Raw genomic sequence first — 26,865 nt, forward strand, 5'->3', positions numbered from 1 at the left:
AGAGACAGATTCTCACTTTGTTGCCCAGACTGGTCCTGAACTCCTGGCCTCAAGGGGTCCTCCTGCCTCGGCCTCCCAGAGTGCTGGGATTACAGGTATGAGGCACTGTGCCCAGCTGGCTCTTTAATCTTTACTATTAGACTGATTTTCATATGACACAGTAGGCATAGGGCTCTTTTAGTTACTAGTGATTCCAAAAGTGACTTTAATCCCATTACTCAGGATCTCTATGGTACTGTCAATTAGATCTTCCTCATTTTTGCAACATGTTTACGTAGCATTAATGATATTATTGTTTCATAAGTGAGAAAATGAAGACACAGAAGGATAAAATAGTTTGTTGCATCAGCTTGCGGGCATAATAAGCAACCTTTCTTCTCTCTGTTAATTCTGTTTTGTAGGCCAGTATAATGGCTTTAGTGTCACTGTTGTTAAGGAGTTTTTGATGGGTTGTTTCTATTTTCTTTTTGAGATGTGAACTGTCCAGATTAATTCTAATCTATAACTTTTGGGGAAAGTATATTGATATACATGTTAGAATGTGTGTGTATGTGTGTGTGTTGTGTGTATGTAGTAGATGATAACCTTTAGCTTTGGTTTTCAATAAGAATTTTAAAATTTATTACAATTAGAAAATTTTTCCTCCAGTTTTTATTCAGTTGTCCTTTTTCCCTTTGGAAATAGTGGACCTGACCCAATTCTTTTTTGAGAATTCATTTCATAGAGCAGCGTGTTAGAATATTTTTGTTCTTCTAATCAAGTGCAGTGTAAGAACTGTAGACATCCATAATTTCTTTTCTATCCCTTGGTTAAGATATTAGCTTTATTACTATATTTACTGGTCCTGGAATAGCAAGGCATAACTGAGGAGCATAGCTACTTCATCTGTGTAATAAATTGCTCTTTCACTACAAACATTTTAATACTGATTTTGTTAGTCATTTAACTTTCTAATAGTCGTCCTTAAATTATGCTCTAAAAGAAGAATACCATATATATTGGAAATTAAATTTGTTGTTGAATAAAATTAGAATTATTATAAAATTCAACACGACCTTATTGCTACCTCAGGATAATTTCTTGGCAAAAAGTTGATCCAAACTGGGTGTGGTGGCTCATGCATGTCATCCCAGCACTTTGGGAGGCTGAGACAGAAGGATTGCTTCAGCCCAGGAGTTCCTGACTCAAAAAAAAAAAGAAAAGAAAAGAAAAGAAAAGTTGATCTAGGTACCTTCATTTTGTTTTGTTTTGTTTTTTTGAGACAGAGTCTCGCTTTGTCACCTAGGCTGGAGTGCAGTGGCTCAATCTTGGCTCACTGTAACCTTTGCCTCCCAGGTTCAAGCGATTCTTGTGCCTCAGGCTCCAAAGTAGCTGGGATTGCGGACATATGCCACCACACCTGCTAATTTTTGTAATTTTTAGAAGAGACAGGGTTTCACCATGTTGGCCAGGCTGGTCCCGAACTCCTGACCTCAAGTGATCCACCCACCTTGGCCTCCCAAAGTGCTGGGATTATAGACATGAGCCACCACACCTGACCACCTTCACTTTTTTGATTCAGCATGCTATGTGAGTCTTGGTAAATTGACATTTGGTCTGAAAATAAATTTTGGCTAAGTTCTGATTGAGAGATAAAACATGTAGTGGATTAACTCTTAATAATTATACTTTAAAGTATAATTTCTGAAAGTATTTAGAAGTGAACATTAAAAACCATTTATAATACATAATGTTAGATTATATATAATGTGCTGAATATTAAAAGATAATGCAATTCTTTTCCTATACTTGATAAGAAAAGAAAGACTATAATTTTGGGGAAAATAGAATGGAAAGGGAAGAGAGAGGATGGGGAAAATTGAGGGAGGGGTTATGTTAATTCCTTAGGGCTGCCATAACAAATTACCACAAATTTGTTATGCAGATATTTTATTCTTTCACAGTTCTGGAAGTTAGAAGTCTTGAAATCAAGGCATCAGCAGGGCCATGCTCTCTCGAAAGACTCTCAGGGAGGCTCTTCCCTTGCCTCTTCCAGCTTCTTCTGGTGGTTGTCCACCATCCTTGGTGTCCCTCAGCTTGTAGGTGCGTCACTTCAATCTCTGCCTCTGTCATCACGTGGTGGTCTCCCTGTGTGTCTCTCTGACCCACATTTTCCTATTCTTATAAGGACTCCAGTCTTATTGGATTTAGGTTTAGGGCCCACCCCAATCCAGTATGACCTCATCTTAATTCACAGATTTTGGGGGGACATGAATTTTTGGAGTATACTGTTCAACCCAGTACAGAGGGTTCCAAATTCAATTTATATTTTCATATTTAAACCAGTCACACTTACTAGATTTATCTGATTTATATAAAGCAAACAGGTAAGATATATTTTATGTAAAAACTTATTCTTATTTGCAGTTATATTGACATATATGCCTTCCCACTGCATGGGCCTAGGTATCTAGTATTTTCCACTCATGTAGCACAGATTGCGTTAAAGGACTATTTGGTGATGAGACATCTATTAATACAGATGGAGAGCCAGAAAACTTTCCACATTACCTCTTAATAGCCCACTATTTATAGAACCAAGCTAGATTTTTCTTGAGTTTTAACTGCTGTTCACTTTAGAATAATACTTGAAATGTTCTTACTTATTTTATATCCACAACACCTAACCATGCCTGATGCTGATTTATTGAATGAAGATTGTATTAATGAAAGAATGTTGTGCATGTGTGTGTGTGTTTGTGTGTTTGTATGTCTGTGTGTCTCCATTGGAGGGTTGTCAACAGGGGCATATGGGGAGTTTTCATTTGGTTAGTATATTCTCTGTCCTTTTTAAAAACATAACTAGGCTGGGTGCGGTGGCTCAGGCCTGTAGTCTCAGCACTTTGGGAGGCCGAGGTGGGCGGATCACCTGAGGTTGGGAGTTGAAGACCAGCCTGACCAACATGGAGAAACCCCGTCTCTACTAAAAATACAAGATTAGCCGGGCGTGGTGGCGCATGCCGTAATCCCAGAGGCTGAGGCAGGAGAATCGCTTGAACCTGGGAGTCGGAGGTTGCAGTGAGCTGAGATCACGCCATTGCACTCCAGCCTGGGCAACAAGAGCGAAACTCCGTCTCAAAAACAAAAAACCAAACAAACAAAAAACACAACTAGTGGCATCCATCATCCTATTCTACACTTTGCTTTTATTACTTAAAGTATATCATTTCATCTTAGTACATAAGTGCTATGTTTGCGTAATATTCCATTGCATAGATATAATTTATTTAGCTAGTCTCCCTTAAAAATGTTTTTAATTGTGGTAAAATGTGCTAACATAAAATTCACCATCTTAATTTTTCAAGTGTACAGTTCAGTCTTGTTAAGTATATTCACATTGTTGTGGAACCAATATCTAAAACTTTTCCATCTTGTAAAACTGAAACACTGTACTCATTAAACAACAATTTCCCCCTCCCCCAGCCCCTGGCAACCACCATTCTACTGTTTCTATGAATTTGAGTTAGCTTCTCTTTCTAGTTGTTTTCATCTTCGCTTTTACAATCAAAGCTGCAGTGAGTAGCCTTGTGTACATGTCATTTTGCACATAAATGAGTATATCTGTAGGATGCATTTCTAGAAGTAGAATTCCTAGGTAAAAAGGTTTGTGCATTTATTAATTTTGAAATATAGTGCAAAATTGGCTTCTAAACAGGTCTCCCTATCCCTATTTCATCCTGAGCTTTTACACACAGGTGGCTTGAATTCTTTCCTTGCAGCAGTGAGTGAGATAAGGTTAGGGTAAAGAATACTAATGTAGAATTGGCCTTTGATAATTCATATCAAAAAATGCTAGAAGATTCTTTGCAGAATTCTGATGTTTGAAAACTGAGGCTTGACATAAATTTACTGTAAAATGAGGTGGCCGAGTGCAGTGGCTCATGTCTGTAATGTCAATACTTTGAGAGGCTGAAGCCGGTGGATTGCTTGAGCCCAGGAGTTTGAGATCAGCCTGGGCAACATGGCAAAACCCTGTGTCTACAAAAAAAATACAAAAGTTAGCTGGACTTGGTGACATGCACCTCTAGTCCCAGCTACTCGGGAGGCTGAGGTAGGAGGGTCACTGAGCCCAGGGAGCTTGAAGCTGCAGTGAGCTATTGTGATTGCACCATTGCACTCCAGCCAAGGTAACAGAGCAAGATCCTGTCTCAAAAAAGTTAAAAATAAATATAAAATGAAATGAGGCATAACTACATAGAAATACCACTGTTTCCCTTAGAATGTACGTATAGATTTTGGCGCAGTGACTTTTCATCTGATAACTTCAAATAATTTGGCATTTTTATTAGTTTTATTATTTTAAGGTGAAAGTATGCATTATTATGTCTGAATGTTTTCTTATAAAATAGAATCTGAAGGGTTGGGAACCACCTCTCATTGATGATCGGTATTAACAGTTTGAAATTTATTTTTCTAGACTTTTTTCAGTGCATTGAACAACACATGGATGGTATTCCTGCTTTAAAAAGATGGGATCATGCTATATTTACTGTTTTGTGATTTGCTTTGTTAGTTGATAATACATCTTTTTTGGGTTAGCGAATAAGAGATATCTTCCATTATTTTAATGGGTTTATACTCTCCTATTACATCATAATTTTCTTGTCCATTCCCTTGTTGGTGAACATTTAAGTTGTGATAAACATTCTTTATACATATATCTTTGCTTATTTGAACAAGTTTCTGTAGGATAAATTCTAGGAAATAGAACTTCTAGATCAAAGGTATGACCATAGCTGGGCACAGTGGCTCACGCCTGTAATCTCAGCACTTTGGGAGGCCAAGGCAGGTGGATCACTTGAGGTCAAGAGTTTGAGACCAGCCTGGCCAATATGGTGAAACCCCATCTCTACTAAAAATACAAAAATCAGCTGGGCGTGGTGGTGTGCACCTGTAATCCCAGCTACTTGGGAGGCTGAGGCAGGAGAATTGCTTGAACCCGGGAGGTAGAGGTTGCAGTGAGCCAAGATCGCACCACTGCACTCCAGCCTGGGTGACAGAGCTAGACTCTGTCTCAAATATAAATAAATAAATAAATAAATAAATAAATAAATAAAGTATGATAATTTTATATTTTAATGTGTATTTGGGGGCTCTATAAAAGTTATATTAACATTCTGATTTGCATAGGAAATAAACTTAGTTCTAAACTTTCGGATGTTTTAGCTAGGTGACATATCATTAATATACATCATTTTTTCTAATATAAGGTTTGTGATAATATAAAAATCTTTAAAATGACAGCTTTGAAACTTTTTTGTTCTTACAGTGATGGAATGGGGAGAAGATATTAAAGCAGTTTCAAAAGATGAAGCAGTGATGTTGGTGAATCATCAGGCAACAGGAGATGTGTGCACACTGATGATGTGCCTCCAGGACAAAGGACTGGTAAGCTACCCTGAAGGCAGTAGATAGACATCCAGAAAGGAAGGTTAAAAAGGAATCCATTTGGCCGGGCATGGTGGCTCATGTCTGTAATCCCAGCACTTTGGGAGGCTGAGGTGGGTGGATCATGAGGTCAAGAGATCGAGGCCATCCAGGACAACAGGGTGAAACCCCATCTCTACTAAAAATACAGAAATTAGCTGGGCGTGGTGGTGTGCACCTGTAGTCCCAGTTACTCGGGAGGCTGAGGCAAGAGAATCGCTTGAACCCGGGAGGCAGAAATTGCAGTGGGCCGAGATCACGCCACTGTACTCCAGCCTGGCAACAGAGCAAGACTCCATCTCAAAAAAAAAAAAAAAAAAAGGGAATCGATTCAAATATCTTACTGTGCTTTGAAATATAGACATAGACTTTAATATGTATACTTTAAATAAAAATTTAGAAAATATTAAAAGGAAAAATATATCATTCTAAGTCACCCAGAAGTGGGAATGTAGAGACTTAAAAAAAAAAAAAAACTGGGACAATGTGAATTATATTTCAATAAGACTGTTTTAAAAAATAGTAACTGGGATGAAAGCAGGTTAATATAGTTCAAATTGAGGGCTGTCTGGAGGTGAAGCAGTGGATTGCTAGTTTGAAAAATACAAACACAAAAAGCAGCTTTAGCCTGGCACAGTGGTGCCACTTGTAGTTCCAGCTACTCGGGAGGCTGAGGCAGGAGGATCACTTGAGCCCAGGAGTTTGGGCTATAGTTCTCTATGCTGATAGGCAGTCTGCACTAAGTTGAGCATAAATATGGTGACCTCCTGGGAGCAGTGAACAACTAGGTCACACAAGAAGGGTGAACCAGCCCAGGGTGGAAATGGAGCAGGCCAAAACTCCTGTGCTGATCAGTAGTGGGATCATGCCTGTGAAGAGCCACTGCACTCCAGCCTGGGCAGCACAGCAAGACCCCATCTCTAAAACAAAAGATTGGGGAATATTGCTTATGATAGAATAAATATTTATAAACTGAGTGGATTTAAAAAATAAATTCAGTCTTTAGCCTTAGGAGAATTATCACCTTAGAAGTTAAAGAGGTTATGTTCATAGAAAACTAAATAAGGTGTATAAATTAATGGAGTTAATGTGTGACCTAATGGAAGTTCATTAAGGGCTTAGTAGTTATGATCAGTGACTATAGGAAGTGTAAACACCATCTTGTAAGATACAATTCATCTTATCAAGGTGCTGACAGCCTAGTGGCAGGTGGAAGAAGGGTATCACAAACAATGTTTTTTTTTTTTTTTTTTTTTTTTTGAGATGGAGTCTTGCACTGTTGCCCAGGCTGGAGTGCAGTGGCACAATCTTGGCTTGCTGCAACCTCTGCCTCCTGGGTTCAAGCAATTCTTGTGCCTCAGCCTCCCAAGCAGCTGGGACTATGGGCACGGGTACCATGCCTGGCTAATTTTTATATTTTTAGTAGAGACGGGGTTTCACCATGTTGGCCAGGCTGCTGGTCTCAAACTCCTGGCCTCAGGTGATCCACCCACTCTTGGCCTCCCATAGTACTGGGATTACAGGCATGAGCCATAAACAATACTTAATTGACAAGTGAGATGGCTTCAGTGGAGGGTAAGTGCACTGTGTACCTCATGGACATAGAAAACTTTATGAAGGGGAGAGGACATAAACTTGGCCTTGAAGGATGAGTAGAATTTAGGTAGACTGGTAAAGCAAGGACTTCTTTCTTAATGAAACAAACAATCTTGGCAAAAACATCAAAGTGAGAATAAGCCCTGGTGTGTTTAGGTTCCAGAGATTTTGATTCACTAGGTTAGGGTAGGGTCAGAAAATGAGAGGAGATTAAATAAAAATATGTTTTATTATTGCAGAATCTGTTTTTCTTGTCTATCTGAAAAGCAGAGGCATAATCTCACTGGAATGTGGAATAAATTAAATCCTTTCTTAGATTCAGGATCTTGAATTGTTAAAAGAGTATCACCATGTAGATATATTTGCATTTATAATAATATTTATTGCCTGTCCTCTAAGTTCATGCCGTTAAAATTTTGCAAAACTAGTTGATTTGGCTTTCTATAGAAGAGAATCTCCAATTAGTTAACATTGTAACTCTTACAGATAGGATCATTACATTTATAGTGATTATCCTGAGGGCCTACAATGTCCTTAAGTGTTTTTTGAAACTCGTGATTAAAATGGTCAATATAAATATGTCTAACTGTATTCTAACACCAGTTTGGCATAGATGATAACTGTATTAACTAGAATATTAGGTAATTTAAAATTCCCCAGTCATGTGGACAAAAGAAAGTTTGGTTGGCTTGTTTGCCTTTATAAAAATATTTAAGTTAGTTAGGCTAGGTTCATTTTTCTATCCCAAGTAATTTTTTTTTTATTTTGAGATTAGTTAATACTAAATAATGCTCTGATAATATTGAATACTTTGAAATCTAGAAGAATATTTTATTTTCTTTCATAAAGGAGTAACTGAGAATATAAGGGTGGAAGCATTATAATCTTTCCCTGCTGCCTAATAATTACAGAGCAATATAATTTGTATTCACTAGTAGGAATGTTTACTTGATTTATTTTATACTTTATGGATACCTTCGAAGAAGGAAGGCTATTGCGGGCCAGTTGAAAAATATTACTTTGATGGTAATGTAATTATAACATAGCTTTTTGAATTCAGGGGACTTCTTGAAGCCCCCATTAGTTTCTCAGTGGGAGTACTGTTGGCATTTTAATAGGACAACAGTGTTGCTGAGAACTGTCCTGGGCATTGCCAGACGTTTTGTGTACCCAACTGCCACACACTAAATGCTAGTAGCACTCCTTAGTCCTTCTTGTCACAAGGACCAAAATTATCCTGCAGTTTCCATACTCACCCAATGGAGAACCATTGACCTTATTATAATTTCAAAAGGACAGAAAGAGTGCAGTCATTTAAGTCTCTAGACGATGTTTTGATACGTAGAAAATCTGTGCATCCAGATAAAGAATAATTGATATAGATTGATTTTGTCTCTTAGAAATAATGGAAAAGTTCTGAGTGACAGACCTATCAAACATTGACAGAGTTGATTTAGGCAGCTTATGTTTACTCATCCTTCTTTTGAAGAATATGAAACAAAGGATTAATTGTGTTTTCTGAAAGTGTTGGTACTTTTTTTTTTTTTTTTGAGACAGAGTCTTGCTTTGTCGCCAGGCTAGAGTGCAGTGGTGCCATTTCAGCTCACTGCAACCTCCGCCTCCTGGGTTCAGGCAGTTCTCCTGCCTCAGTTCTCCCGAGTAGCTGGGACTACAGGTGTCCGCCACCACACCCGGCTAATTTTTGTATTTTTAGTAGAGACGAGGTTGACCAGGATGGTCTCGATCTCTTGACCTCGTGATCCGCCCACCTCAGCCTCCCAAAGTGCTGGGATTACAGGCGTGAGCCATCGTGCCCAGCCTGGTACCCTTATAATAAGTGTCTGTGAATTGTCTTGGCCTTTTATGACAATTTATGATAAAACTAAGAATTTTTATTTCTGTCAAAAGAACTTTATTAAATGTTTTATAAACATTTATTGACTTATAACATTTCCCCTAAAATAAGTTGGAACAGAGCTGTCCTTACAAATCTCAGGAAATAGTTTGGCTGTCTTTACTGAATTTATGTTTTAAGTGACCCTTCTAACTGAAGAGATAAATCCACCATGAATGAAAGGTTAAATATAAAAGCTAGTTATTTGGCATTTAAAACCCAGAAGTCAATAAATTACAACTACACTTCTTAATGTATCTAAAGCTAAAATGCTTTATAGGTTGAATCCACTGCTTTTTGTTTGTTTTGGGGACACTGTTCAACAAATTTCATTTAGTCCAAATCTCAGTTTATTTAAACATAGTACTGTAATCATCATTGCAAAGCAAAACAAGATGGGATGCTGGTGATTATCTTACTCTATATTAATTGATTGAGGAATCAGTTCTTTCTTTACTAGGCATATATCTTCATTTTTAAAAAAAGATTTAATATTGTAAAGCTGATGGAGTAGGAGTTGTGTAGCTGGAAAACTAAGGCAGAAGCTGTAATATTATATCATCTGTGGGCTTTTATAATGCTTTTATAAAAGCAGCACATGGATATCAGTGTTTTAGTTTTTTCCATATGTGTAGGTTCACATCAGTTGGTTCTTAGAGATGATGTTTACATCTACTGTTCCCCTGGGAAACCAAAGTAGAGCTTATTGCATTCTTGACTGAGGTTGTAGCTTTCACTTTAGTTAAGGCTTGTAACAAGGAATGCTATTTCCTCAGCAGGAAAGAACAATTAACCGATTCATTAATTAGATCCCGTTTGTACTTTTAATTTTTTTTTTTTTTTTTAATAAAGAGTCTCTCTCTGTCACCCAGGCTGGAGTGCAGCGGCTCGATCTTGGCTCACTGCAACCTCTGCCTCCCGGGTTCAAGCAATTCTCCTGCCTCAACCTCCCGAGTAGCTGGGATTACAGGCACGCACCACCACGCCTGGCTAATTTTTGTATTTTAGTAGAGATGGGGTTTCACCATTTTGGCCAGGCTGGTCTTAAACTCCTGACCTCAAGTGATCCACCTGCCTCTGCCTCCCAAAGTGCTGGGATTACAGGCGTGAGCCACTGTGCCTGGCCTGTAGTTTTAATTTTTAAATTTGCATGAAAGAAAGTCTTCTGCCCTCAATATTGGTATTAACTCTTATCAGCAGTGGATAATATTTTTCTGTTTAAGGACTGAGGCACTATAAATATTTTTATCCTGGCAAAGACCATGATTTTGCATAAACTAATAAATATTATTCATAATAGAATATGTAAATCATTCTATTATATTAATTTTTAAATGTTTTATTTGGGACACTACATTTTTATACTTTGCCATGAAGCTACACTCAGATTTTATAAAGCCACAGTGAATGTTCATTAAATATATAGTCTTGTTTGATAACTTAACCATTTTATTATATTGTTTCAAAATAATTTTGTAAGTTATATAAGAATTATCAGAGACTTTGGGGTAGAACAAATTTGAAATCATTAAGTCCAAATTTAAGAAGTTAATTGAGTTTCATTTTTTATATAGTGATATATGTACCTGTGACTTAGGATTCGAAGACTTGGAATCAAGACCTGTAATTTTTTATGTAGACACTATTAGTAACTGTGCTTTGTTTGTAGAAATAGAGTTAGACTTAAGATATTTTGGTTAATTAAAAGTATGCTTGGATGATTATATTTAAAGCTTGGAGACTCAGCTCAACTATAGTCAGGTTTCTTCTATCCAATATTATTTCTTGCTTTTAAATATTTTAGGTTGTTGCTCAGATGATGTGGTTGATGGATCATATTTTTAAGTACACAAACTTTGGAATTGTTTCTCTAGTTCATGGAGACTTCTTTATAAGACAGGTAAGTAATGAGCACTTTTTCCCCGCAGTGATAGCCTGGTCAAATTGATTCTTGATTATAAAAAGAGGTATAACAAAACCAATTATAATAGGTAGGGCTTCTTCTAACCAGTCTCAGGGAGCTTTTCTTTTCTTTTTTTTTTTTTTTTTTTGACACAGAGTCTCACTCTGTCGCCCAGGCTAGCGTGCATTGGCACCATCTCGGCTCACTGTAACCTCCGCTTCCTGGGTTCAAGTGATTCTCATGCCTCAGCCTTTGGAGTAGCTGGGACTATAGGCATGCCACTACGCCCAGCTAATTTTTGTATTTTTAGTAGAGATGGGGTTTCACTGTGTTGGTTAGGGTCTCGAACTCCTGACCACAAGTGATCCACCCGCCTGGCCTCCCAGAGTGCTGGGATTACAAGTGTGAGCCACTGGCCACTGTGCCAGGCTCAGGGAGCTCTTTCTCTGAATCTTTGTTCCCTAACCATTTATTTCAATCTAAATTTGAGTATGGATAAGTATTAAAATACTTAAAATGCAAATATTCTAATCTCTACTCTTCTCCCATTTAGAAGGTACATTTTTAGTTTAGTAAACATTCCCCACTATTCAGTTTCTTAGCTATGTGAATTGGGCAAATTATTTAAATCCTCAAGTTTCTTGTTTTCCAAACTTGAATAATATGTAGTATCCCCCACAATGGTTGTTGTGGGGATTAAATGAAGTAATACCTATAAAGCACTCAGAACAGTGCCTACTACCTTCATCATCATCTTTATCTTGATTACTACTATTGTATCACTATTACTTTTATTTACAAGGCACTGTTGTATAATATAGTAGATATCTAAATTATTAGTAGGCAGATTATTAAATAAATTAATAAATAAGTTTAATAATAATAATGGGAGATGTTTTGGGAATTCATAGTAGGAAAAATAAGTATATCAGTTTTATGTGAATCCAGAAAAACTTCAGAGAAGATATTTGGCACAAGTTTTAAAGAATAGGTATGGATTTGATGGAGGAAGGTGAATTGGGAAGTCCCAAGCATTAGGAATAGTTTAGTGTAGGAAGAAGAATGATAGCCTCTTATCAGCACTACATTATTTTCTTGACTTGTTACTAGTATTATATGCTTTATTTTCACCAGAATGGATAACTGAAATATGGTATGTACGAGCTTTTATGCATGACAATACCACAGTTATTTGGTGTTTACATATTTAACAACCTGGATTGTGCCGTGCTTTGCACATAATTATTACTTAATGAATAATTGGTGAATCTAATTAAGCCTTTTCCAAGAACCACAAATTCAGAAATAAGCTGGAATTGAGTAGAGAAACTTCTAAGTTCTGTGAAAATAAGTGTCACAAAACACATGTACTTTACTCCAGACAGTTTTATGTACTGGACATTATATCATTTCATTTTGGAAACATCCTTTGTTCTTCTGAGCAGAGAAACAAATATAAGCATACCCTGGAACCACAAGAAGTGGCAATGGGGAGTGGACACAAGGTCAAGACAAAATAAACTGATCAGGACAACTTAACAAAGATCCTAGTGTAATAGCTCAGAGAAGGCAGCGGAACCAACAATTAGAAAGCTTAGCAGTCTCAGGGATCCGAAAAGCTAGCTGAGCACCTTACCTCATTTCCAGCTTTAGGAAATAATTGAATTTATAGTGTAGTGTAACAGTTGATTCTAATGATGATCATCAGGCATCAAGAAGAGGGGCTGGGCTCGGTGGCTCATGCCTGTAATCCCAGCACTTTGGGAGGCCGAGGTGGACAGATTGCTTGAGGCCAGGAGTTCGAGGCCAGCCTGGCCAACATGGTGAAGGCCTGTTTCTACTAAAGACACAAAAATTGGCTGGGCATGGTAGCATGAACCTGTAGTCCCAGCTACTTGGGAGGCTGAGGCAGGAGAATCACTTGAACCTGGGAGGCAGAGGTTGCAGTGGGCCGAGATTGCGTCACTGCACTCCAGCCTGGGTGACACAGCAAGATTCCATCTCAAAAAAAAAAAAAGAGGCTAAATTATACTAGATTATCGGTGTACTTTTAGATAAAAGTTGAAAATTAGGTACTCCAAAATATTTTCTTGTGATTACTATGTGAAGTTTTGCATACATAAAGATTATATTTCAAAGTTTCTGGAAAGTTTACAAATTTATTTCTAAAGAGCAACGTGTTTTTCCCTGATAGATTAGTAATAAAAATCTATAACATGAGGGGAAGGAAGGGAAAAAGCATTAATGTTTAAAAGAAAAATTCTCTTGAGACTTTGCTACTAGACCATTTTGACAAGCTTTTCCAAGAATAGTAAAAATATTTTACGTATAATCTTGAGAACTTAATAGCTATCTTAATCATAATCAGTTCACTTCAGCAAACTGACTAACAAAATGTCTTACATGTTTTGCATTTGGAATACATTTGATCTAAAGACTGAAAGCATACTAATTATTTTGAGGAGTTTCTGTAATTTTGTTGGCTGGAAAATGTTGGCAAACTGATCACACTGAAAGAAAGAACCGGCTGGGCGCGGTGGCTCACGCCTGTAATCCCAGCACTTTGGGAGGCCAAGGGGGACAGATCACAAGGTCAGGAGATTGAGACCATCCCAGCTAACACGGTGAAACCCCATCTCTACTAAAAACAAAAAAAATTAGCCGGGTGTGGTGGCAGGCGCCTGTAGTCCCAGCTACTCGGGAGGCTGAGGCAGGAGAATGGCGTGAACCCGGGAGGCAGAGCTTGCAGTGACCCGAGATCGCACCACTGCACTCCAGCCTGGGCAACAGAGCGAGACTCTGTCTCAAAAAAAAAAAAAAAAAAAGAAGCTTTGTGATATTTAGTTGTAAGCTTTGGGCCTTCCTACAATTTTTTCTGGATTCTTATTTTTAGACTTCAGGTCATCTTCTTTTCTCTCTTTCCCTCTCAACTAAGATACAGTCCATTAGAATGTCTTTTTTAGCTTTACTTTCACATTTTTCCTGAATGTAACTACTTATTATCAATACAATATAATTGAATCTCATCAAATTCCCTTGTGTGGAATACTGCAAGTCTTCTAACTTATCTCCTGTGGTCTTTTGGTCACAGGAACCAGCAGATTTTCTTTCTTTTTTCTTTTTTTTTTTTTTGAGACAGGGTCTCACTCTATCACCCAGGCTGGAGTACAGTAGTACCATCAGGGCTCACTGCATCCTTGAACTTGTGGGCACAAGTGATCCTCCTGCCTCAGCCTCCTGAGTAGCTGGGACCACTAAATGTGCCATCGCACCCAGCTAATTTTTGTATTTTTTGTATAGACGGGGTTTCACCATGTTGCCCAGGCTGGTCAGATTTTTTTAAACAGAAATAAGATTATAACACTTCCTTGTTCAAAACTATCCAAAGATGTCCCCTCCAAAACTACTTACCATGCATAAGGCTTTTCTCATTTGGTCTCCACCTCCCTCTGCAGCTTCATTTCCTACCCCTGACTTCCTTGTTTATCACACTTCAGCCACACTGGCCTTGGTGCTGTTCTTTGAACATGCCATACTCGTTCCCACCAAATGACCTTTGTCCTTTTTGTTTTGTCACCTGGAATATTATGGCTTGCATCTTCACATGACTTATTCCCTCACATTATCAGTTCTGCTCAAATGTCACCTCCTCATAGCAGCTTTCTCTGACCCTCTTGACCCTTTCTATCCTTTTACTGTTTTCTTCCTAACACATATTACTAGTTGAATTTGCACTCCACATTTACCATCTTCCCAAACTAGAATGTAAGCTCCATGAAAGTCTCTTTATTTCCTCCTCTATGTCTAGTGCCTAGGACAATGCGTGGCACATAGCAGGCACTCAGTAAGTAGTCACTGAATTGATGAATGACTGCACTTTCAAGGGCAATCAGAACAATTTCCTTTTCCTTTAGAAAGAAAGGTTTATTTATATAAATGCTAATAACTTCTCTCTTTTTACCCCTGTGGTCAAAAAGGGCAGTAAGTTGGGGTGGGGTGGGGGAATCACTATTCTATTCTGTGATTGGATTTTAATTTAGAAGCTGTAATTTCTGTTTAATTTTATGGCATTTTAATTTTGGATATACCTGTACTTATTACGTGTGTGTGTACCTTCTAGGGAAGATCTTATCGTGACCAACAGCTGCTGCTTCTCAAGAAGCACTTAGAAAATAATTACAGGAGCAGAGATCGAAAATGGATTGTTTTGTTTCCAGAAGGGGGCTTCCTCAGGAAGAGGCGAGAAACAAGTCAGGCATTTGCCAAGAAAAATAACTTGCCATTTCTTACAAATGTTACTCTGCCAAGGTCTGGGGCAACAAAAATTATTTTGAATGCACTTGTAGCACAACAGAAAAATGGAAGTCCAGCAGGAGGAGATGCTAAAGAATTAGGTATGATGGTTTTTATCATTTTTTACCTTGTTGGAGTTAAAGGATTTTCTGGAGTTACAGAAGATGATCATTGTTCTTTTTTATATTTATAATTTTTGTTAAAAATAATACTCAGGGAGAAGATGAAACTGTAATTTTTTAAAAAAAGTTTCCATTTACAAAAGTAGTCCATGCTTATAATAATTTACTCAAATAATACAGAAATGCGTAAAGTCAAAGATATCTTTCTCCTGTCCTACTTATACGGAGCCATTCCCACCGCTGCAGTAAACATTCTTATAAACATCTTTACATATTGGTGGAACTATTTCTGTAGTACAGATTCCTAGAAGTGGAATTGCTAGGCTAAAAGATATAACTATAGAAATAACATGTTTGAAAAACTAATCTTTTCATTTATCAAATAATACATATTTTCATTTATCAAATTGAGAAAGCTTTTTGGTTTTCTGGGGTTTTTCTTGTTGTTGTTGTTTTTGTTTTTTTTCTGGGTTTTCTTGGGAGACAGTCTTGCTCTGTTGTCCAGGCTGGAGTGCGGTGGTATGATCATAGCTCACTGTAGTCTTGAATTCCTGGGCTCAAGCGATCTTCCCACCTCAACCTCCTGAGTAGCTGGGGTTGTAGGCACATGCCACCATGCCTGGCTAATTCTTTAGTTGTTTTGTAGAGATGGGGTCTCACTGTGTTGACCAGACTAGTGTCAGACCCCTAACCTGAAGTGATACTCCTGCCTTGGCCTCCCAGAGTGCTGGGAGTATAGGTGTAAGCCACCATGTCCAGCCTTGTTTGTTTTTAATGCAGAGAACTAATTTAATGCAATTTGATAGTATTAAGAGCATTAAGTGTTAATAAATGACTCAGTTATTCCACTGCAAATATTTATCAAAAGGAAATAATCTGAAATGCAGGCAAAGAAGTTTATTACAGATTATTTATAATAGCCAATTATTTATAATAGCCAAAAAATTGGAATTAGCCAGAAATGAGAATGGATTAGTAATTATCAAATATCCATACAACGGAATACAACACAGCTGTTACAAATGATGTTTATGGAGTGTTTGTATTGGCTTGGAAAAATGTTTGTGCTCTTATGTTAATAGGGTGGACAAACATACAACTCTTATGAAAACAATTTGAATTCAAGTCTGTAAACAACAAGGCAGTAGGAAATGCGTGAAAGGAAAGACACCAAAATGTTAGCAGTGATTGCTTTTCTGAGTTGTAACATTATGTATTATTTTTCTCTATTTATTAATGCTTTTCTGAATTTTCCATTTTTAAAAATAATGTGTATGTATTACCTTCTCACCAGGAAAAAGCAAATCATTCTCAGAGATGCAACTATCTTGCAGATAGTCTGGTAAATTACAAAGTTTTGCAGAAGATATATGTGCCCATAGCATGGAGACTGTTTTGAACAAGTTATCTAAGATACTACTGTGAAAGTTTGATTATAAGTTAGAAAGCTGAAAAGCATTCACTAGGCCTGTTTCCTTTGCAGTATTTTGCTATTTCTTTTCATATTCTTTAAATAAAATAAAATAAGAATTGAAATGATTGGCCCTCAGAAACAATGTGTTTTTAAGTGGCAATCAGGACCAGACGTAGAAATAATGTCTGTGATTTAACTCAGATTTAACTGAGTTTTCCTTTTATTTGTTTTTCCCAAGCAGCTGCTTGGCAGTCAGCTCTCTTAATCTTTCATCATCTATTAAAAAGACAAATTGAAAGAGTCTTTTAATAGAAAAGGAAAGTTCAGAATAGTTTCACTACCGGAGAGACACTGTGGCAATGGCAGCCGAGCCAAAGCTTGAAGGCAAATGTCTTCCAAACAGGATTAGTTGCACTAATAAAGACTGCTGTTTTAAAATAGTTCCACCCAGTCAATACCCTGTAGTGGTCTAGATCTCAAATGTAGGGGCAGTTATTATACTGACTGCATAATAGTGAAGAAAAATGGTTGTTTTCTTTTAGAGAGAACTAGTTTATAACTAAAGCAGAGTAGTTTATTTTTTAATCCTACCTGAAAGCTTTTCATTCTACCTGTTTAGAAGAAAAATTATAAGTGTACTTGAAAACTAGTTTTACCTATATTATTTTCTTTTCCATATTTTGGTATTTTGCATTTTATTTTCTTTTGCATTTATATTCACTAGCATTTTATTCCATGTATACGCAAACCATGCCTTTGTGTTTGATATGTGATGCATACATATATACCAAAATTAAGTTCTGTCTGATTAAAAGGATTAGTATTTTTGTTATCACATGATTTAACAGATATTAAACTGAATTTTGGTGTTTTTTCTCATCATTTAATTATAAAAATTTTCAAACATACATAAGAGTTGAAAGAATTTTGCAGTGGATATCTGTGAGCTGACTAACTAGATTATCTCTTCATCCTTCTATCTATCCATTAATCCATCTTGGTTGTTTCATTTTTTAATGTGTCTAAAAATAAACTTCATTAGTATACTTTACTCCTAAACATTTCAGCATGTATATCATTGGTAGCTTGGTAAAGTGTGTTTCTTTACATAAACTCCATTCATTTAGCAATATGTTATTTAAAAATTAATTTTTTACTTGTTTTACAAGTATATTTTTCTCCTTCACAATGTTATTCTAAAATCTTTACAGAATTTAAGGCCAGTTTTAAATTATTTGACATACAAAAGTAATATATCATTGATTCCTAATGCACATTTGAACTTATGCTTGAAAATGAGTTTTCTTTTTTTAGGGATTTCTTACATACTTCAAATAAAGAATGGACCATTATACTCTAAAGTCTGGCCATCAGTATCCTCTGTGATGTTTCCCCTCTCAGTTCTCGCTCACCTTTGTACCCCATGCTGGGATAAAAACAGTGTGCAAAGGATCAAACTTAGCAGAACTTACCATCCTCTCTCTACAACAGTAGTCACCAGTTGTACCTTCCAAAGGGCAGGAAGCTTTATTGCTTTCTGTGTATATAACTCTTGCTAAAACTGAGGGAGATATTTTGCTTTATTTATTTATTAATTATTTTTTATGTATTTTATTTTTTTGAGATGGAGTTTCACTCTTGTTGCCCAGGCTGGAGTGCAATGGTGCGATCTCAGCTCACTACAACCTCCACCTCCTGGGTTCAAGCGATTCTCCTGCCTCAGCCTCCCGAGTAGCTGGGATTACAAGCGTGCACTACCATGCCTGGCTAATTTTGTATTTTTAGTAGAGATGGGGTTTCTCCATGTTGGTTAGACTGATCTCGAACTTCCTACCTCAGGTGATCTGCCTGCCTCGGCCTCCCAAAGTGCTGGGATTACAGGCGTGAGCCACTGCACCCAGCCAATTTTTTATGTTTATTTATTTATTTATTTTTTTGAGACGGAGTTTTGCTCTTGTGCCCAGGCTGGAGTGCAATGATGGCGATCTTGGCTCACTGCAACCTCCACCTCCTGGGTTCAAGCGATTGCCCTGCCTCAGCCTCCCAAACAGCTGGGACTACAGGCATGCACCACCATACCCGGCTAATTTTTTGTATTTTTAGTAGAGATGGGGTTTCACCACGCTGGCCAGGCCAGTCTTGAATTCCTGACCTCAGGTGATCCGCCCACCTCTGCCTTCCAAAGTTCTGGGATTATAGGCGTGAGCTACTGCACCCAGCCTGCTTTGTCTTAAACAAGAGCAGCAACAAAATGTGTACATAAAGAATGCTTAATTTTGTTGCCATGTTCCAATATTTATTAATGCCCATCCTCAGTATCATAAGTCTTGGTGTTTATATTATATTATATTATATTATATTTAGTGAATGATGTTTTGTTTCGAAGTCTGTTTTTTGTTTCTGTGATGAGTTTAGCTTCTGACCTTTTCATAGGTTAGTTTTTTATAGGAGTGTTAAATATAAATTAGACCTTCATAGTGCATAATTGTATCAGATACTTGAATGGTGCATGTCCAGTAGATAATAGTGTTCTTTGTTTCGAGGTTCATCCATTTTATAATATAAGTAATGCTTAATTTCTTCTGAAGAGCGTTATAGAACAGGAGCACCAAAGTTCATCCTTAGAATTTTTCTTAAAGCAAAAGGTATAGTGATATATCTTACACTGGTCAAGTAATCTATGTTATTTGCTGCAGATAATATAAAAGTTGATTTAATTTTAAGTCTTTTTTTCTTTGTTCTCAGACAGCAAATCAAAAGGCCTCCAGTGGATAATAGATACAACGATAGCTTATCCCAAAGCTGAACCTATAGATATTCAAACCTGGATCCTTGGATACAGGAAACCAACAGTCACACATGTACATTACAGGTAAGAATTCTATATTAGTACTCAGTATATATCCAACAATACTACCTCAGAACAGTATGAATGTCTTAATATTTAGTTTTTAATCACACAGTAGAAATAGTTGGCTCAAGTTCATTCTTATGCTGCATTTTTAATATTAAAATATCATTTGAAGTAGGTATTTCGCTCAGTTATAAAGATCTCTAAAAGTGATATTCTAGAGGCACTATGATTATTCGGTTGCCTGACACTTTTGAGTAAAAGTTAACTCAAAGGGCAAACATCAAGGATAAATATATACTCACTTGGGTTAAGAAGGTATGTATTAATAGAGATATTACAGAAAAGGGGTCCTGATCCAGACCCCAAGAGAAGGTTCTTGGATCTTGAGCAAGAAAGAATTCAGGGCGAGTCTGTAAAGTGAAAGCAAGTTTATTAGGAAAGTAAAGGAATAAAAGAATGGCCACTGCATAGACAGAACAGCCCCGGGGGCTGCTGGTTGCCCATTTTTATGGTTCTTTCTTGATGATATGCTAAATAATGGGTGGATTATTCATGCCTTCCTTTTTTTTTTTTTTTTTTTTTTGAGACAGAGTCTCAGTCTGTGGCCCAGGCTGGAGTGCAGTGGCGTGATCTCGGCTCACTGCAAACTCCGCCTCCTGGGTTCACGCCATTCTCCTGCCTTAGCCTCCCGAGTAGCTGGGACTACAGGCGCCCGCCAGCATGCCCGGCTAATTTTTTGTATTTTTAGTAGAGACGGGGTTTCACTGTGTTCACCAGGATGGTCTCCATCTCCTGACCTTGTGATCCGCCTGCGTCGGCCTCCCAAAGTGCTGGGATTACAGGCGTGAGCCACCGCGCCCAGCCTCGTGCCTTTCCTTTTTAGACTATATAGGGTAACTTCCTGATGTTGCCATGGTATTTGTAAACTGTGATGGCGCTGGTGGGAGCATAGCAGTGAGGATGACCAAAGGTCACTCTCGTGGCCATCTTGCTTTTGGTGGTTTTTAGCTGGTTTCTTTACTGCAACCTATTTTATTAGCAAGGTCTTTATGACCTGTATTTTGTGCTGACCTCCTGTCTCATCCTGTGACTTAGAATGCCTTAACTATCTGGGAATGCAGCCGAGTAGGTCTCAGCCTCATTTTACCCAGCCCGTATTCAGGATTGAGTTGCTCTGGTTCACACACCTGTGATAGAAATTGAATTTGTTTTTAAATCATTAATCCACATAAGATTTTCTGAATGATTAAATTGGTAATTTAGCTATGACTTACACTTTTAAATTTTTAACATTTTAATATGTCATTTGCATAAACAACAGTAGCAAAAACATTTATTGATTATCTATGCTAGCTTCTTGTTTTTTAATGTAGTTTTTTTAAGGAGTTTATATAAATATGACAGGTATCTGTATGAAGCATAGGCTTCATGATAAGGCCTGTTTGGTTTTGATCACTTTATAGGCCTTTTAGCCTTACTATGTTTCCATGTGAAAGACCTCAACCCGTGGCAACTACCAAGGACAAGTGAGGAGATATACTTTTCTTTTCTTCCCAGGGTTTAATCAAGATTAGTGTCTAACCAATATTAGAGGAGAGGTAGTACCTATGTTCAGAAATGGAGAGCAAATGAAAACAGCAAGAAAGAACAGAGGTATCCTGGTGTCAGGATAGTACTGTGGTTTTGCAAGAAACTTGTGAGAGGGGATTTGGGCCATGTCTTTAGCAGCTCCCAGGAATAGTGTCTATCAACTGTAGAGTGACTTCTTGTATATTGTTTTTGGCCATCAGGACACCAAGGGGCGTAGGGAAAGAAAGAATGGTTTTAATTCAGAATTTTCGTTCATTTGGTTATATTTTAAAAATTTTAAACAAGGACAAGGTGTTTCAATAAAAGTTTTTAAATGCAGCATTAGAAATCACATTATATATACAAATGTTAATAATATAAATAATTGGGATTAGATCCCTTTCTCTTGTAATGTGAGGAGGTTGGCAAGAAAAACTGGGTAGTATCAACTGCTTAAAGTGGGGAGTGGGTGCCCAAAGTGTAGGAAAAGGTTGTCTGGAAACTATAAAGTTCACTAAAAAATTGTAGTTTTGTTTCGTGTTGGCTTCCTTATCTTCACCTATGGGGAGATTTGAAAAACTATTCATGAAGGTTTTTTTTTTTTTTCTGCAGTTAAGCATAATTTCTCCAGAACCCTAGAACATTAAGCCATATGGTACTAGCCAATTTTGTTTCACATGATGTAGAAAGGATTTGTTTTCATCTTAGCAGACTTAAAAAGATAAATAAATAAAGCAGCCCTCATTCTTGAGAATTTAACTGAAGTGATCACTTAGTGATTTTGGTATATAGCTGGGCAAGTCAGTACTATTGCTAGTTTGTTTTTTTTTGAGACACAGCTTCACTCTGTCGCCCAGGCTAGAGTGCAGTGGGCACTGCAACCTCCACCTCCTGGGTTCAAGCAATTCTTCTGCCTCAGCCTCCCGAGTAGCTGGGATTACAGGCACATGCCACCATGCCTGGCTAATTTTTGTATTATTAGTAGAGGCTGGGTTTCACCATGTTGGCCAGGCTGGTCTCGAACTCCTGACCTCAAGTGATCTGCCAGCCTTGGCCTTCCAAAGTGCTTTAGCCATGCGCCTGGCCTGTTGCTAGTTTTTTAGTGTAATCTTGGGAAATGTGACATATGACAGTCAGAAAGTAGTTAATCCATCCTGCTCAGCTTTTATTAGATCCCACTTAAGATATTTCATGTATTTTAATTTCTCCATTTTAAAAGAAATAATGTAGTTGGTAAAATGTTATCTATAGAGCTGACAAGCATGAGAAGCCTAGAGTTCTGTAATTAAAAGAAAAAAAAAAGAGCTAACATAGATAAGTCCTAGAACATTAGTACCACTTAAAAGGCAGTTATTATGGATCAAATCAAAACAAATTCATAGGTAGTAGTAATTAAATGAAACACTTTTTTTTTTTTTTTTGAGATGGCATTTTGCTCTTGTTGCCCAGGCTGGAGTGCAATGGTGTGATCTCGACTTACCGTAACCTCCGCCTCCCAGGTTCAAGCGATTCTCCTGCCTTAGCCTCCTGAGTAGCTGGGATTACAGTAGGCATGCACCACCATGCCTGGCTAATTTTGTATTTTTAGTAGAGATGGAGTTTCTCCATGTTGGTAAGGCTGGTCTCGAACTCCCGACCTCAGGTGATCCACCCACCTCGGCCTCCCAAAGTGCTGGGATTACAGGCATGAGCCACCGCGCCCGGCCATGAAACAATTCTAAGAGAAACTCCCAGTTGAAAGTACAGATTAAGAGAAAGGTTAACAATTCGTAAGTATTAAATCTATAATAAGTTTCTATATATTTGAGATACTTTTATTATATTTTAGGTAGATTTCATAGAGGGCAATAACTGTCCTCTCCTACGTAGTACATCTTGGTGTCTGCTGAGAGCCACAAAATGTGACTCTGGGTGGCTGGGATATTACATTGTTATGCGATAGCATTCCTTACCGTCAGAATTCACTTGGGAAACAATATAGTTAGCATAATTTATTTAACATTAATCAGTGGTTTGTCTATTTATTTATTTATTTTGAGACAGAGTCTTGCTATGTCACTCAGGCTGGAATGCAGTGGCACAATCTCGGCTCACTGCAACCTCTGCCTTGCGGGTTCAAGCAATTCTCCTGCCTCAGCCTCACAAATAGCTGGGTTTACAGGGACCTGCCACCACGCCTGGCTAGATTTTATTTTTCTATAATACATTTACTTTCACTTCTTATAAATTATAGTCCAAGCTACCAAATAAATTCCACTACCTGTTCTGTACCTCACTGGAACATAATGTGACAAGCAAGTATATGGAGATCTCTGAGCAAAAGTGGCGTTTTCCCACAGAGTAAAACTCCCTTCATACTGTGTTAATAAGTTCTTTTAAAAAAAAAAAATGATTTAAGTAGAAAAAGAATATCTAGATTGCCAGAATGTGGAGCAGAATGTTTTTCTTGATTCAAAATTTCTGTACTGACACTTAGGAAAAAGCAAAAGAATGTAATAACTTATTTTAAATACTCTGAAACTGTTTATTTCTTCCAATAGCAGTTTTCTCCATTAATTTACTACCCAGGCTTTGTTGGTTTTTAGGATTTCTAGAAGAGATGACATGTTATATATGAAACACCATAAAATACACATTATTTTTATATAAAATACTACTGAAGTACTTAAGATACCACATAGATGAGAAAGTAAACATTTGTGACAGAGTTGTATGCTAGAGCCTGTCTTACAAATAGGTAGTATTGCTGTGTTTCAAAAATTGAACTTTTAGGGCATGCATTTAGAGCATATTCCTCAGAAAATTTGTGGCAAATGGTGATTAAGTGCCCAGGCAACTTTGCTAATGCTGGGACTCTGGTGGCCAGAAGTTGCCCTGACTTTGGCGGATGCATTGTTGTGAGATGCAAATGATGTACAGGTAAAAGAGTCTTTTAGGCTGTGCACGGTGGCTCATGCCTGTTAATTCCAGCACTTTGGGAGGCTAAGATGGGCAGATCACTTGAGGCCGGAGTTCAAGATCAGCCTGGCCAACATGGTGAAACCCCGTCTCTACCAAAAATACAAAAATTAGCTAGGTGTGGTGTACTACTCAGGAGTCTGAGACAGGAGAATCTCTTGAACCTGGGAGATGGAGGTTGTGGTGAGCCGAGATTGTGCCACTGTACTCCAGCCTGAGCAACAGATCAAGACTCTGTCTCAAAAAAAAAAAAAAAAAAAAAAAAGACTTTTAAAAAACACAAAGCACTTTGTAAATATAAAGCACCATTATTAAGATATATAAAGAATGATAGATTATTGATAAGTCTGGTGTTTATAAATAGCATTCTCCATATATTGGATCTCAGCCATTTATTACTTTAAGAGAAAAGATGCTTTTTAAAAAATTCATTTCTTACCAATATTATTTATTGTTTAACTAGGTAAATATTTTTATTAGCATGCATACAACTACATTATTGAACTTTTTCAAAAGTAATGCTTATGTTAAAAGAACTAAGACTTACCTAAGGGAAACATCTGAGAGTAAAGAACTTTTTCCTCCTCCTCTCCTCTTTTTATTTCTATCAAACTGGAAGACAGCTTATTCCTGCTAAGCAAGTAGTGGGCACAGTGCACTGCTGTTCAGTGGTTAATAGGAAAATTAAACATGATTAGATTTTAATTACAGGGAGAGTATTTATAGGGGTAAAGGCAAAAGTAATGTCTGTCCTTGATATAAATGTCCATTTCACTTCAATTAGGACAGTGAGTTAGAGAAAACGATCCTTGTGCAGAAGTAGCTTATCTTTTCATGTTTAAAATCTTGAGAAAAGATATAACCATAAGTGTAGTGGCATAGATAGATTACTAAAAGCAGAGGTGTTGTTTTCATGTGTAACTTGATTAGGACTTTGGTTACTTGGGAGAAGGCATTCAAGTATGAACTTTGGGAAATAACTTATTTTAATTTGGGGAGGGGGAATTAATTTGGAAAAGAAATATTAATATTTTTTAAAGATACATATGCTGTCTAGCAAGAGTAAACAAACATTAACATTTTGACATATTTGCTTTAGGGTATTTGTAATTGATAAAAGAAATGATATACCATTTCAAGCCGATCAGATTTGGAAAAATCAAAGATGGTGACTTTGACACCGATATGGGAAAAGGTGATCTCATATATACTGCTAATGAGATTATAATCTACTGTGACCACTTTGAGAACTAATTGACTATGCTTATTAAGGTGAAAATGCACATACTCTGTGATCTAGCAATTTCCATGGCTGGGCACATACATAGCCTACATTAGTTTGCAGAGTATTATTAAAATTACATCTGCACAGTGAGAATTATTGTCAAAGAGATGAGGGAAAAGTTATGAGAAAAATTACCAAAACTTAAAAACAGAGAATAATATTTCATAATTTTATGCCTAAACCTGTATGTATTTTTGATTAATATATCATTTTGGTCTTTCCTTCTGCTTTTACCCTTACTCCCTAAGACAACAAAACAGTCATGAGTTTTTATACATTTTAGGGGCTGTAATTTCAGAAATAGTTATTCCTTCAAAATCTTTTTATTACAGAAAATTTCAGACTTGTAAATGAAATCTCATGTGCACATCACACCCCCTCGACAATTGCCAAATTATGGTCAATGTTATTTCCTCTACGTTATTTTCAGACCCCAGTGGATTATTTTGAAGCAAGCCTCAGGCATCATATAATGTTATTTGTAAATATTTCATTGTGTATTCTCTAAAATTTAAAAACATGAAAGACCTGAATATATGGAAAGATAATACTTGTGTTCACAGAGAGGAAGACTCAATATTATAAAGATGACAGTTCTTCCAGATTAACCTATAAATTTAACGTAATTCCAAACAGAATTCGGGATGGTTTTTCAAGACACTGGACAAAAATTTGGTTCTAAAATTCATTTGAGAGAGTCAAGATAAATGAATAGCTAAGATAGTTTTGAAGATGAACAAAACAAAGGAGTTCTTCCTACCAGATGTCAAGTTTAGTTACACTAATGTAATTAAAACAGTGTAGTTATAGGAGGAAGTCCACATCAATGGAGAGATTAGAAAGTTCAGGTCTAGATTTATTTGTGAACTCACGTTATGATTGAGTAGCCCTTTCGTATCAATGGAGAAAGGACAAACTATCCAATAAATGGCTTTGGGACTGTTGATTCACAATATGGGAGGAAAAGTTAGAATTTTACTCCATACCATATACCAAAATAAATTCCCGGTGGATTTTATCTCAACAACAATAATGGGACCCTAAAGTATTTGGGTGGGTGCAATGGCCCGTGCCTGTATTCCTAGCTACTCAGAAGGATCGCTTGAGCCCAGGGGTTTGAGGCTAGCCTGGGCAACATAGTGAAACAGGGTTTCTCTAAAAAAAAAAATAAAGTATTTGAAGAAAATATAGGAGACTCTTAATGTCTTCAAGTAGGGTACCCCTTCCTTACAAGACCCAGAAATGAGAAGTCATAAGTCATTAAGGAAAAGATAAATATGAGTACATCAAAACTAAAAACTAGGCTGGGCAGCACGGTCGCTCACGCCTGTAATCCCAGCACTTTGGGAGGCCTGAGGCAGGCAGATCCCTTGAGATCAGGAGTTTGAGACCAGCCTGGCCAATGTGGTGACCCCATCTGTACTAAAACTACAAAAAATTAGCTGGTATGGTGGTGAGCACCTGTAATCCCAGCTACTCGGGAGGCTGAGGCATGAGAATTGCTTGAACCC

General features: G+C 37.3%; 1 protein-coding gene across 13 annotated transcripts in view; it reads left to right on the forward strand.

Annotated features, from left to right (window-relative positions):
- Window positions 1-26,865, forward strand: part of LPGAT1 (lysophosphatidylglycerol acyltransferase 1) — an 86,606-nt gene that overhangs the window by 33,129 nt on the left and 26,612 nt on the right. For 8 of the 13 annotated variants that reach the window (XM_001170154.6, XM_054658428.2, XM_024351687.3 and 5 more), the window contains exons 3-6: window positions 5,309-5,427; window positions 10,761-10,856; window positions 14,980-15,253; window positions 19,434-19,560. In XM_001170154.6, the coding sequence (XP_001170154.1) occupies window positions 5,309-5,427; window positions 10,761-10,856; window positions 14,980-15,253; window positions 19,434-19,560 (616 nt within the window). Of the gene's footprint in view, window positions 1-2; window positions 96-5,308; window positions 5,428-10,760; window positions 10,857-14,979; window positions 15,254-19,433; window positions 19,561-26,865 lie in introns of all 13 variants that reach the window. The other 5 variants (XM_063792502.1, XM_063792505.1, XM_063792530.1 and 2 more) reach the window with 1 other exon arrangement.

Source organism: Pan troglodytes, chromosome 1 (assembly GCF_028858775.2).
Source record: "Pan troglodytes isolate AG18354 chromosome 1, NHGRI_mPanTro3-v2.0_pri, whole genome shotgun sequence".
In the NCBI taxonomy this organism is placed as follows: domain Eukaryota; kingdom Metazoa; phylum Chordata; class Mammalia; order Primates; family Hominidae; genus Pan; species Pan troglodytes.